At 44.3% G+C, this 15,248-nt stretch overlaps 1 protein-coding gene across 1 annotated transcript in view; it reads left to right on the top strand.

Annotated features, from left to right (window-relative positions):
* Positions 1 to 4,602: 4,602 nt before the first annotated feature.
* LOC109781349 (probable metal-nicotianamine transporter YSL3) overlaps positions 4,603 to 15,248 on the top strand; it is a 101,733-nt gene continuing 91,087 nt past the window's right edge. Inside the window, exon 1 of the mRNA XM_073505654.1 lies at positions 4,603 to 4,939. Coding sequence (XP_073361755.1) covers positions 4,603 to 4,939 — 337 coding nt within the window. The remainder of the gene's footprint in view (positions 4,940 to 15,248) is intronic.

Genomic DNA, 15,248 nt, shown 5'->3' with positions numbered 1-15,248 from the left:
CTCTGTTGGCCTCGGTCATTGTACGTCTTCTCAATAAAGGTTTTGTGCTCTACCACCCAAGGATCGACCACGTCTATGTGTTGTAGCGTGACTAGGTTTGCTCTTTCAAAGTCGGCGAGTCGACCCTCGAAGTCGACATGCATTTCGCGGCGACCCTCACGGTGACCCCATCCAGCGAGCCTGCCGAGGTGCCTGTTGATGGGCAGACCAACGGGGTTCTCGATGCCTAGATAATTCGTAAAGTAGGAGATGCACTCTTCGGTCAGAAAGCCCCTGGCTATGCTTCCCTCTGGACGTGACATGTTGCGAACGTATCCTTTGATGACACCATTCATCCTTTCGAATGGCATCATGCTGTGCAGGAACGTCAGCCCGAGTTGGATGATATCCACCACGATATGGACCAGCATATGCACCATAACGTCGAAGAATGTGGGCGGGAAGTACATCTCAAGCTCGCATAGTATCACCACGATCTCTTCCTATAGCCTTCTGAGTTGCCTCACGCCAACCGACTTCCGAGAGATGACGTCGAAAAAGTTGCATAGGCCAAATAGCGTTTAACGGCCCAGTCAAAAAAATAGCGTTTCACGGACGTGCGCGTCCATCATCCCACAGATTGCAACTGGAAGTATCTATGTCATCAGCACATGACAGTCGTGAGACTTCATCCCGCTGAACTTCTGCTTCGCTGAGTCTAGGTATCTGCTTATATTCCCCGCGTAACCGTAAGGAAGTTTTACTCCTACGAGGCAGGTGAAAAACTGATCGATCTCCTCCTGACTTAGAGTGAAGCACGCGGGAGGGAAGTCATTTCCGGTCTTCTTGGCCTTCTTGCGACGACTTTCCGTGTCCTGCTTCGCTTCATCATCATCATCATTAGCGTGAAGCTCCTCCCTGATGCCCATTGATTTCAAGTCTGCCCTTGCTTTCGGCCCATCTTTGGTCCTCTCTGGCATGTTGAGCAGGGTACCAAGCAGACTCTCGCACACGTTCTTCGTGATATGCATGACATCAAGGCTGTGAGGCACACAGTGGATCTTCCAGTACGGCAAGTCCCAGAAAACAGACCTCGTTTTCCATACCTTCAGCAGCGGCTCTGGCGCCTTTCGCTTCTTTCCTGGCTCTGGCGCCTTTTGCTTCTTTCCCGGCAGTGGGCAATCTTTCCAATTTTTCAACAGCTCGTCTATTTCCTCGCCGCTCCTCGTACGCGGGCGTCTTCGGGGTTCGGTTTCACCATCGAACAGATCCTTGCGTTTCCTCCACGGGTCATCGTCGCGAAGCCACCTTTGATGTCCCATGAACACGGTTTTCGAAGACCCGGGATCTCTATCTAGCTGGCAATACGTTGTGTCATCCATGCACCTGACGCATCCAGAAAATCCGTGGACCACTTGCCCCGCGAGATATCCGTAACCGAGATAGTCGTGCACCGTCGTGAACAGTGCGGCTCTCATAGGGAAATATTCTTTCTCTGCGGCGTCCCACATATTGGCTGGCGTTTTCCACAACATGTCTAGCTCCTCTTTCAGCAGCCCCAGATACAGATTGATGTCGTTCCCTGGTTGTTTTGGCCCTTCAATTAGCATACTCATGTGAATCTACTTCCTCTTCATGCACAACCAGGGGGAAGGTTGTACATCCACACAAACACAGGCCAGGTGCTATGTGTGCTTCTCTGGCTGCCAAACGGATTGACTCCATCGGTGCTCGTGCCTAGCACGATGTTCCTTGGATCCTTCCCAAATTCTGGGTGTTTGAAGTTCAACGCTTGCCACTAGCTCCCATCCTTAGGGTGACTCAGCATCTTGTCTTTTTTATTTATCTCCGGATCATTTGCGTCATCTTCTCGCTTCTTCTCCTCCCTATCCGCGTGCCAACGCAGGAGCTTTGCTACCTTAGGGTCCACGAAATACCGCTGCAGACGAGGAGTGATCGGAAAGTACCACACCACTTTTCGAGGAGCTTTCTTCCTCTTCTTGTATCGAGTGACGCCGCACACTGGACATATGGTAGACTCCGCGTGCTCGTCCCGATAAATGATGCAATTGTTCATGCACACATGGTATTTCACGTGCGGTATATCCAGAGGAGACACGATTTTCTTTGCCTCCTCGAAACTGGTCGGGCACTTGTTCCCCTTGGGAAGACGTTCGTGCCAGAATGACATGTTCTCGTCGAAGCATGCGTCGGTCATTTTGTGTTTTACCTTCATCTCTAGAGCCATGAGCGTTACTTTCAGGCGGGTATCCTCGGGCCTGCATCCTTCATACAATGGAGTAACCACGTCTATCTCCAGTTGATCCAGCTTGGCTTTCTCTCGGGCGGCAGCTCTTGCGTCATCTGTCTGCTTGAGAAGCAGCTCTTGAATATGAGGGTCCTGCACCCAGCCCATCGATGGTCCATCGTCGTCTGCTCTGCCGGCATATTCATCTTCATGATCATGCCCTTCGTCTGCTCCCGCATCTTCCTCATCATCATGTCCGGCATCTTCTACATGATGACTGTGTATAGCACCACCGTCATGATCATGTCCTGGAGATTCTTCGTCTTCTCGCCCGCCCGAGCGGCGGTGGTTGTCTTGCTGCCCTTCCTCATTTCTTGCCCGGCCCCCATGGACGACTTCATAGTCATCTTCATCACCTTGCCACCGATAGCCTTCCATGAAACCACGCAAGAGCAGGTGGTCCCGCACATGCCCGGAATCCGGGTCCGCAATAAGGCTCTTCAGCTTGCATCTTCGACACGGACATCTTATCTCCGTCTCGTTCTTTTCAAGCATCTCGGCCTTCGCGGAGCTCAAAAACCTATTCATGATGCCTTCGGTCATCGTGCGGACCATGGTCGCCTGCGGGGTAGAGCAAAACGATATTTTAGAACCAAGAAAATTTTTGGCATGACTTTCCCTAAAAATAGGACCAAAAAGAATGCATAGTGCCAAAATTCTCGCCGAAACGGAAATGAATCAACATTCCGGCAAAATGTTGGCAACTATCGCATTTCAAATACCGGTACCTGCAAACACAAACATATATGCAACACCACAAACATACATAGATCTAGCTAGGCCATAAAAAGTGCATGTGCACGTTGTTGGAGGGAGAACAACATAAAGATAGCTTCCCCCTTACTTACCTATCAAAAAAAGGTAATTTAACCACTTAATTTGGATGAATTTATGGTGCAAATGAGGTGAGGAGGAGGAGGCAGCTGAGACAAGCTTGGAGGAGGAGGTGGAGAGAATGAAGTGGGGAAAGTGAGGGGGTAGGTGTGGCTGTCCAAAATATCTAGCTGGTCCCAGGTTACTAATGGCGCACCACCTACAAATGCGCCATTAGTAACCCTGGTTACTAATGGCGCACCTGCTGGTGGTGCGCCATTAGTAGTTTTGCAAAAAATATATATAGTAGTGGCGCACTATGAGGCTGGTGCGCCATTACTAGTATGTTTGGAAAAATAAAAAAATTGTTACTAGTGGCGCACCGTGTGTCTGGTGCGCCATTAGTGTCTTTCACACTAATGGCGCACCAGCACATGGTGCGCCACTGCTATATAGGAGTGGCGCACCACATGTCTGGTGCGCCATTAGTGGCCATTTCATCTATAGCCCTTTCCCTAGTAGTGGTTTCCCCACACATACGGACTCTAAAAACAGCCTATACTTATGTATTTCGAAATTACATGGGCCTGCCCAATAATAAGGTGAAGCAGCACCTAGAATAGCCTCTGGATGAGATTTATGAAGTGGCGTCTTGTATATTTAGTCCAAGGCTTCATGCACTCATTATGATGGCTTCAAAGTCCTCAATTCATCACTTGTAACTCCGTTCTTGTTCCCCTTGCGCATGCCGTCATCTCCATGCTTGGTCTTACTCCAATGTTCATCCTTCTCCAAGCTAGGCCCTTCATTTGTAAGCAAAACAAATGTATCCAATTTGGCAGCATCATATTCTCATGAACATTAGAATCATTACCAAGAAACGAAAGTACCTGATAATTTAATTGGCGTGCGCGAGCTCGAGTAATTGGTCCAGTATATGTTACAGTAGGGGCTGTGGGTGTAACAATGGTATTGATGTCCTCATCACGAATTCAACTCGCTAGCTCTGTTCATCTTGGAGAGGAGGAAAGAAAGAAGGTGAAGATTACAAGCCGATGACCCAGCCGTGTACCAATTTGCTACCTTACATAGAGAAATGTCGCTAGTTATATAACCCTCACACACACCACTCGCCGAGATCGTATCTGGTCGATGGCACGCAGGCCCTCTTGTTAGGCAGCTGGCCATGCTCTCCAGAAGGCAGTGTAGTGCTAACATTGGCTAGGTAGATTACGTGAGATTTTGTAATGCCGTTGAACATTTTAAAAGAAATAGAAGTCCCTATTCCACAAAAATATATGTGTTCATGCATTCTATTTTTGCTCAACCCAGGCTACACTCCCTCCCCACCTCTCACCATTTGGCACGCATGGATCCTACAGAACTAGCTACCCAAGAACAGGACCCCTTCTTCCACCAGGAAACTTTAGTAATCCCATCGAACTTGCTCGCTCGCTCGGTGGAGACCTGGAGTTGGTACCATACGTAGTTGGTGACTCGCAATGGATGCGACGATCGGCGACCCGTTGTTAGCGGCATCCGTGGAGCGGGCGTTCGAGAAGCAGCCCCTGCCCGGGTTATGGGAGCAGGTGACACCACGGGCAGTGATCGTCTCGGTGGTGCTCTCAATTGTCTTTGGCTTCGTGATCCTAAAGATCCACATGTCGACCGGCGTGGTACCTGGTATGAACATGGCAGTCAGCGTCCTCAGCTTCACCTTACTCAAGTGGTTTGTCAGCTTGGTTCGGACGTGCGGCCTCCCAACATCGCCTTTCACGCGCCAGGAGAACCTATTGGTGCTGACCACCGTCGTTACAGTCATCAACTTGGCCATCACTGGTAAGCATAGAAAACTTCAATTGCTTCTTCCATTGCTGAGATTTGATTCCCTGTCATTCTCAAGATCAGAGTGTCGGGTCATAGTTTTTTCCGGTTTCTTCTAGACCCGACCAGTGATTGTTGTCCTAGTTGTTGTCTCTAGTTTTCCTACGAAGTACGTCTTTTCTGATTTGAATTTCGTATATGGCCCCGCGAGGCAAGGCACCAATGTAAAACATTGCCATGTATTCTTTGTCCATGTTGTTTGTCTCAACCTTGCACAATAACCTCACTACTGACACGAGAGAAAAAAACATAATTGCACAACACGCTGAAAATGTCTTAGAACATAGACAAAATTAGGGGTCATTTCTTAGATTCTCTCTATATCCAACATCAATTTAAGCTGCAAAAACGTCTTAATTTATATACATAGGAAGTATTTAAAAACAAATTTACACTTCCACAAAAACAAATGATCGACACTTTGGCTTTTTTTTAATTAAACCCCCAAATTTTATTCAACACAAATAATAGATATATTTTTTTAGAGAAAAGGCATACGCCCAACTTTATGAATAAAGCCACCATAGAGAGTACGACAGAGCAATACATAACCAAGCACCAACCAAATAGAGAGTCTGGGAAAGCACACGAGGCAGACATGCCAGCATAGTTGATGACACGCATGCCAGACTAGACGAGAAGAAACTGGCACGCAGGCCAACAACCCACTACCAAAAGAAGATGATCTACTAAGACTAAGCTTGGCTGTCAGAATTTTGCGAAGAAAGGGAGACAACCAAAGCACCAACTTTCGCAATCAGGACATCTAGGGCATCATGATCCACGACTTCAGTCATTAACGTCCACTGCTGCATAGACAAACACATTTTAAACATGCAATCGGCAAGTTTGTTAGCAAACATATCTTCAATGGTAAACCTGTTCCTGGTCGTACATAGGGACCAGCAAAAACCAGCAAACCCCAACTAGAACAACTGTTTGTTAATGCCCACAAGGCTAGCAGAAAGCAGGCGCAACTCGGCAAACAAAGAGGGATCCCAGGACACCCCCAACCAAGATCTAATGCCACACCAGGCCACCTTGGCCAAGATACAACCAAAGAAGATATGGCTCGAATCTTCCATAGTAGAACAAAGCACACATCGGTCTGAGCCAGGACCATTACGTTTACGGATCTGGTCATCCATATGGAGAGGTCCCCTAATGGCTTGCCACATGAAGATTTTCATGTTAGGGGGAGTCCTAGTCTGCCAAATAGGCTTATACTTAGAGGTAGGAGTGCCCAAAATCAGCCTGGAATACAAGGACTTGACAGTAAATTTGCCAAAGGGGAGTGGAGCCAGGTAACAGACTCCTCTACCTCCGAGATCACCGGGATGAAGGCAATGCGACACTGCTAGTCATCCAATTTTGCAAGAGAGAGAGAATCGGAAAGCCAGGTCCTAATTATTGGCTAAGAGCTTTGAGATGGAGATCTCCCGGTCCAAGCAGTTGGAGCAAAGGACAACAAAAGAAACAACTAACAAAGACTCACCACAGCACCAACCTAGCCAAAACCGAGTGCACCGGCCATTACCCACCACAAACTCGGCATGTTCTTTAAAAATGTCCTTGACTTTCACCAATTTTTTTCCAGAATTGGATGTAGCCCGAGGCTAAGGCAACATCAGGCTGCCATGAGGAAAATACATGGCTTTTAGAAGAGAGAGCCAGAGATAGCCGTCCCCAATGGTCATAATCTTCCACCACCACTTAATAATAAGACATTTGTTCATCAGCGATGTATTCAAGATGCCCAACCCCCAAGGTTTTTCAGTCTACAGCTTCCATTTCACCAATCTATATTTGCGCTTATTGTCCGCACTATTCCAATAGAAAGCACCCCTATGCTTGTCGAAACCCTCATGGGTCCCATTAGATAGATGGTAAAATCCTATGGTGAACGTAGGGAGAGAGGAAAGGCATGCGTTAATGGGCCAAACCTTGTCTGCGTTGGTGTTGTACCTGCCCCGCCAAGGCATGAGTGGTTCCCAACCTGGGTTACCAGAGGAGCAAACTCCTTGGCACACAACCTGGCTGGCGAAATGGGCAAGCCCGAATATCTAAAGGGGAAGGACCCGAAAGAGCAATTCAGCAGATGAGAAACCCTAACAGCTTTCTCCTTAGAAACACCCGTGGTGATAACCTCGTTCTTGGAGAAGTTGTTCTTAAGCACCAAGAGGGCCTCAAAGCAGAGAAGCAGAAAATTGAAATGTGCAATGCAAGAGTCATTCTACTCTACCATAACGATCGTATCATCCCCAACAGCCCAGGAGAGTGTGCAAGAAAGAGCATCGGCAATAAAATTGAACAACAGATGGGATCCCCTTGACGTAGGCCCCTACCACTGGCAAAAAAAATGTTGGTCTGTCCATTGACACACACATCAGTGTAGGTCCCAAAAACAAGCTGCATAATCTAGTGCACATACGCACTATCGAAATCCCAACTAACTGAGTCATACGCCTTCTCAAATTCAAGCTTAAGAGAGACCGCCTTAGAATTCCTCACCCTAAGGTCATGGACAATCTCATGAAAACTAAGAGTCCTACCTAAAATAAACCCGCCCTTCACAAAAGCCGGTTGGTAAGGACTAAGCACCCAGTGGGCCATAGGGGAGAGATGAGTAGCAAAGTCCTTAGCGTAGAACTTAGCAAAATTAGTCATCAGAGCAATATCACAGAATTAAGAGATCAGACCAGCCCCTTTAACTTTAGGAATGAGGAAAATGGCAGCATAGTTCAACCGCAAAATGTTCACTATCCCTAAACAAACCCCTTGTATAACCACACACACCAAGTGACGCCAGACGGGCCAATTTTTTCTAAAGAAAAGGATAGAGAAGCCATGAGGGCCTGAGGCCGAATTACCATTAGCAGACTTAATGACATATTCAATCTCCTCCTCGGAGAGAGGCAACATAAATGACTCATTTTCCTCACTAGACACCCTCCACCATTGCAACTAGAAAGAAAAGGAAATGACAAACCCAAACACAGGTTTAACAGCGAGCATAGATGCAAAAAAAGTAAACATGTGCTAAAATAGGATGTTGGTCGGCAATCATAACACCATCCATAGCCAAATTATCGATAGAGCATCGACGTCTCTTGCAATTAGCAATAGCAAGAAAATTGGCCGCCAGAGAGTCCCTCTTCAGCGTCCAATTTGAAGTTCCCCTCTGACACCAATAGACCTCCGCTTGGCGATGCAACTGCATCAGCAAGTCTTCCAAGCTATATCTCAGCTGCCACTCATCCCATGAGAAAACAGGCCCATCAGCCACCAAATCCAGAGCCGAAATAGGATCCAACAAATCAGATTTCTGCCTCTGGGCCTCAGCAGCCCTATTACGGCCCCAAACCATCAAAAACTTCCTAAGGTTATACGAAGAGAAATGTCAATCATTTGTAGGGACAAAGGAGCGCCTGGTTGCGGTCAACAGGGAAGTAATCTTGTTGGAAAGCATAAGGTGGAAACCCTTAACAAGCAGGCTGGACACATGAACTGGAAAAGGGAAGAAAGAGACGGGGAAGAAATCCCCGCATCTAAAAAAAGCAGGGAATGATCCGAACCAACATGTGATTTGGCAACCAAGGAAGCACGAAGAAAAATGGAATCCCAACCATGACACACAAACACATGACCTAGGACCGATCTGATGGGTAAGGGCTGATGATTAGATCAAGTGAAGCGAGCGCCCATCTGTAGGATCTCACGAAGACCACAATCATTGATAAACTCATTAAACGAATCAACTGGCCATGAGAAGTTATTGTTACTCTTATCAGTAGGTGACCTCAGGAGATTAAAGTCGCCTCCAATCAATAGCGGAAGGGAACATGACTCAATCTTAGTGGAGAGCTCATCAAGAAATAGAGAAGAAGTGGAGTGATTAGCCAGACCGTAAACCACAATCATCTCCCAAAGCAGTTCAGCTGCTTGTGCATCAGCACCATGCTAGCCCAAAAATATCCATGATCAAAAGCCACAAAATAAAAAACATCATGTTTCGCACCAATCAGGATACCACCCGAATGCCCGGAAGTAGGAAACCATTTCCAATAAAATCTGTCAGCCCCAACGATGGAAGATAATTCATTTTTAGAAAACAAAGCTTTAAACATTTCGATTAGGCATACCAAACCCACCTTATCACCCTAACCAAATTAAAAATATAATCCTGGCGCCCCAAGCGTTGAAACCCCTAATATTGTTGAATAGAGACCTCATTGAAAGAAAGAATCTTAATGTAAAGACTTGACCTACTCGGGGCATCACAGGATTCTGGACGCTTGACATGCATCCGTTTGGCAGGAGCAGGAGAAGGATGGCCCCTACTAGCCTCCAACGGGCCTACACCCTACAAGGTGGTAGATGGCCGCTTCCCAGCCGCCACCTCCTTTGCTTTGGAAATAGAAGCTCGGGCAACTTCATTAGCACGCACCAAAGACAGGAGGGTGCAGGGAGACCCAACATGAGGACCAAAAGAAACCCCAACATCCGCTAACACACTAACCAAATGACTATCAGGTAAAGATGGAAGAACGAACCGAACATGAGAGTGCAAGGAGGGGGACGCAGTACCTGGGTGAGGAAGATTCTTGGCCGCTGCTAGCCTAGCCGCACGCATAGCCACCGGCTCCCCGCTATCCTGGACCTTGCGGCCCTTCCGTCCAGTGGAGAAAGGAGACCAGAGAGGAATCCAACACACCGTCAGCAAAGACGCTGCACCAGCAGAAGCAGACCGCATTGTCGTTCCCAAGTTATCATCAAGCCAACTACAGAGAGTACCCATCAACTACTTGGAGCCAGATGAGGCCCTCCTCTTGGCCGAAAACTTCTTAACCAAACATTTCTTCTTCTTGCTCATGGGCACCACAACGGCCAGGGTAGGAGATGGGGAACATCCACAATACCAAATATGGAACAGGAGCCAGGGCAAGTCGGTACATTGGAGCAGACATCAGAGAAATGGGTGCCTGAACCCTTTTCAGTCGGAGCCAGCGCGATGAGAGGGCTACAATTTAATTCAGAGGTTCCTCAAGCCAATCAAAAGTTGACGAAAATCTAGCCAACCTAACGAGTTCATGTGCTACCTTATTAGCTTCTGCATTACAATGTTTGAACCTAAACATAGGAAAATCACACGCAAAATGATAAATGTCATGAAAAACCGCCACCGCCGCGCCTGTAGAATATCCTCTGCTCTTCATGGTGTCAATGAACTTCAGGTTATTTGTCTGAGTTAATGACAAGACGATTACACCCCACCATTAGCGTAAGAGACAACCCAAACTAAGTGCGAAAGCTTCAGCTGTCACACATCTACGCATCAGCCTATCTTCCCATTGGCCCTTGCAATGAATTTACCTTTATCATCCCTGAGGACTGCCCCGACTATACCCCAAACTTGATCATGGTCAAAGGATGCATCAACATTGAGTTTTACAAAAATACCATAGGGGACGACTTCGCCCCCCTTCTTTATTGCCACCCTTGGAAAGGAAGCAATATCGACACTTAGGCTTGTTCACACATAGAAGGGCTGCCTAGAATGCTAATTTCTTATCATGGTCGTAAATTACATAAGAAACACACGATTCACATAGAATGAAAAAATAAAATGACTTGTTGAAGGAACATATATCTTGAACCAAAAAAGACTTATATATGATTCTAAATAGTCCCACATACCAACCAACTGGAGAAGGTCATATATATGGATACTGATGTAGTTGTGCAGGTCATTGAAGTGAAAACTAAAAACCAAGCGGCACATCCATGGTGACATATTCTTCATACTTTCAGACTTGATACTATCTAATAAATGGTTGTGTGCATCGCTTGATGCACAGGCCGGGTAATCATCCTTCTTGGAAAAAATAAAACATCTATGGCATCTCAAGATAACTTTTTGGCACAACCTCTTGTAGCCAGCCTTGGAAGTAAATCCGACCATCGTGTGTACTCCTATCTTATGGTTTTGCGGAGCCTCCACCCATCTCCAATGCAAAAAATGACAAAGAAAAAGAAAAACTCAGTTTGTTATGAGAAAAAAACCAGATTTGGGGCTAACTTCAAATTTCTTATGCTAAAAAGACAACCTCATGTCAAACTTCTATAAATTACAAACGTAGTGGACAACAAAGCTTCTGAACCAGTGTAAATAGCTATGGTATTCAATGGACCGGTACGCTCCATTTATGGTCATCTCTACAATGTGTGGAGAATCGGGACCCATTTATGGAGGTGTGTACACGCTTGGAGAACATGGGGAGGGATACTTTTACCCGCCATCGATGGAAGCATGATCTTAGGACTAGCCCTCCCATTTAGTAGACATCATACAGTCTGAATACTTATATTTCGTCTTTTACTTTTTGAGAGTGCATTTGGTTTGGGTGTGTGCATCTTAGTTATGCAGAGGCCGGGTGTAATACTTAAACCTTTTAAGTAATAAAGCACCCATATCGGAAAAAGGTATTCAATGTACACGAGCAACTACCGGAAATGATGCATGGAGTGCACACCAACACATCAGCAGTGATAAAAATTGCGCAATGCAGCCATATAGGTGACATGCGCAACACAACAAAAAGCACAAATTTAGAGAATGAGGCATGTTCATTATGTAAAGATTCATGATTCTGCCTTCTTGATGTTTTTCTTCAGCAAGATCCTCCCATCTTCCTCCTTTAACAGTCCGGGTATTAGGTGCACCAACACATGGACTTCCAAATCTTAAAGATACAAATACACAGTCATCCAATAGCAGAGTGATACACAAAAGCTGCCAATACCATGAAAAATTGTTCATCGTCCCAACTATAAGATGGATTAGAAAAATAAGGTCGATACACTGACGTTTGGTTAGTGACTCCACAAGGATCCTCATAGAGGCAAATGTGTCCCATCTTTCGATGAGATGGTGGCCACCGCTCTGGTGGAGTAGATTTTGATGATCCGACTAGGAACGTGCGAGGACGTCGCGCCTTACCAATTGCTAAACCAACTCCGAGAGGTTATTGACCACGCCGCAACACGATCAACCTGACCACGAAGGTTTGTTTCCTGCAGGAAAATAATGAACAAGCAAGAAACTGAGATTGCAATCTGAATAATGCAAATAGAGGTAAGCTTTATTGATCAAAGTGGGGTTCTGTGACGTCTTTGTCTGGTCGTTGAATACAGACGAAGTGCGCAAAGTTGCAGCTATGGCAAACTTTAATCTAAACGAAACCCCAAAGTCTAAACGATGCCCTAACGGCCGTATATATGGAGGAATAGGGGGGAATTTCATGACCCCTTGGAGGAGGGGTCTGAAACCAACCCTAATTCTGTTTCGCCACACATAGGGACTCTAAAAACAGCCTAGGAAGTTGTATTTTGAAATTACACGGGCCTGGCCCAAAAAATAAGGTGGCACAACACCTAAAATAAGCTATGGACGAAATTTATGAAAGGGCATCTTGTATATTTCGTCCATGTCCTTGTATGTCATCAAGGAGGCTTCAAAGTGCTGAAATCTGCACTAGAAATGTCGTTCTTGTTCCCTTTGCATGCCTTCATCTCCATGCTTGACCCTGCTCCAGTGTTCATCCCACTTGTCCATGCTATTCCCTTCATTAGTAATCAACACAAATGTATCCAATTTAGGCAACATCATATTCTCATGAACATTAGAATTGTTACAAAAAACGGAAGTACCTGGTCATTCAATTGGCGTGCGCGAATTCTAGTAATTGGTCCAGTATGTATAGCAGCAGGGGTTGTGGGTGTAACAATGGGATTGATGTCCTCATCAGTTCCGGGAAGTCTTTTCATTTAGTAACACCACAACTGACAGTCCAATCTACCCCTCTAGCCCAACAAGGTCTCCTACTAGTGCCGTGCAAACTTTTCAATGAAAAATGTAATATTAATAAAATGAAAATTAACTACATATGTGGAATGAAGAAAGCAAATAAATAATGAAGTGGGAGATTGAAGAGAGAGCGAAAACATACAACAAATGTTTTGACAAACTAAACAGTGACGAGTATTTTCTACATGTCGCATACTTTACAGGAGGAAAAAGTCCGTGAGAACCCAGAAAAAGATAGACAAACACTTTCTGCAAACAAAACAAGGAAAATGATGATAAATGTAGGTAAACATAGACATTTAGAAGAAGAATCACATAAAAGACCTTAAATTGCAAATTGTTGGTGAAAGAAAAATTCTAGCTAATTTTTGTTATTTGAAAAACTATTATATTGCTCGTGATAAAAGAATGGTAACGTTAAAAAAGCAAAAAGAAAATGGCATATGCATGATTACAACTGATGCTAAGCATCAGCATGATATATACACATGGAGCACGAGGAAACAAAGATGAGTGTGTTAGGTATCAGTATAGTACCACAGAGAATTAAGTGACCCATGTTCCTTATGTGCAATTGGGCATAAGTATAGTACGCCAAGATCATAAGGATAACACACAACCTAACTTGGCTATATTACATGAGGAGAAAACAGGGGGAGGGCGAAACACCGAATAGAGTAATGTTATTTCAGTTGAGCATTAAAGTCTTAAATTAAACCCTACATTTTAGTACTGCTAAAGGTTGAATCCTTGGTGGAAAAAGAAGAAAATAAAATGAATACATAGTACAGACAACAACATACTAGCCAAACAAATTATCTCAACAAATCATTATTATCTCATAAGTGAACTAATTATATCTAGTAGTAAGAAGATAGCACCTCCTATTCTCACTAGTAAAGAAAGCTAGACACCCGATAACAAACAAACAATATATGTCCAAGCATACGAGTAAAATTATCAAGAGGCCACTAGTAGAACATATTGTATTTAGAAAAAGGGGAAAATGCAACTATAAACACAGTAAAAGGAGAGAATTCATATCAAAGGTGCACACGATGCTACCTATTCATTTTCAGTCAGAACAAGATCATGCAATTAAGAAAAGACATGATTGACTCATCACTAGGTTATTCTCCAACCAAAAATATCAATGCTTACCTCTTTGAATGTTGGAGCACAAAGCAATGGCCACACGGAAATAAAACATAAAGTGACATGCAAATAGAAAATTGTGGGAGTGCTTGCTGAATTTGTGTGCATGCGTGTGTGTGTGGGGGTGCGGGATACTTTGCCTTCAAGAAGTGAGGTAAAACCTGCAGGTACATGCAAAAGCTAAGAAAATGACTAGGTGCTTATTGGGAAAAATAAGATTGACGACAGACAGATTAAGAACAAGGGACTTACCGAAAGAATGATGACTGGAGCAAAACAATTCATTGTGTATTTCAAAAAATTACCATCATACATTAAAAACTCTCGTCATGTATTAAAATATTAATCTTAGATTTTGAGATGTTCATTATATTTTGGAAAAATGCTCATCATGTATTTGAAAAAAACACACATTAAACCACTAGACATTGGGTATTTAAAATTTGTTTATCGTGTATTCAAATATGTTCATGGCGTATTAATGTTACTCATCATGCACTTCAAATGATTTCTTTCATTTAAATATGTTCGCACATTTTCAAATATGTCCATATAATTTTTTTAAGTGCTTACGCATTTTAAATAAAAATGTTTTTGTATTTAAAAAATCATGTCTTTAAAAAACTCTCCCATTTTAAAAAGTGCTCATATATTCTCAAACTAGAAAAACTAAAAATGTAAGAAGAAAAATAAAAAAATGGAGAAAACAGACACATTAAGGCCAACAAGAACCGACCAATAAAATAGTTGAAAAAATGAGGAGGAAATCCCAAGCTCGAATGTCAAACCGATCCTCGCATGCGCCCTTGCTCGGTTGGCCCATACGTGGGCGCTGGAAGTAATGTGGTGTATATATCGTTGTAAGCGAGATAGCCTATGCGAACTTTTTGCACAGACTACTTTGTCCCGTGATGAGCCATGCCTCTTCTTCTTCCTTAATATTTGACACAAGCAAGAATGTAGTCAAAAAACTAAATTTTGAAGCAAAAGAGAATCATAAGGGGTAGAAGGCCTCCACAGGAAATTACAGGGTGGCTTGTGAAGTTGCTTCTTAATTCAGTGATGATGAATAGAGATACCTAGGGGCAAAAAAAGAGGTCACCATTCCCTTTCAGGAAAACTATGGACATTAAGATGTTCTTCGAGTATTTGCACTTGGACACGACATGCCTAGCTAGTTGTATTAGTGGTCATCTTTGATATGCATAAAGGTTTGTAGGGCAATCAGCTGATTGCTATCTT

The sequence above is a fragment of the Aegilops tauschii genome, chromosome 1, assembly GCF_002575655.3.
Source record: "Aegilops tauschii subsp. strangulata cultivar AL8/78 chromosome 1, Aet v6.0, whole genome shotgun sequence".
NCBI lineage: Eukaryota > Viridiplantae > Streptophyta > Magnoliopsida > Poales > Poaceae > Aegilops > Aegilops tauschii.
Note: the sequence above shows the minus strand (reverse complement) of the source record. Positions and strands in the feature narration are given on the sequence as shown.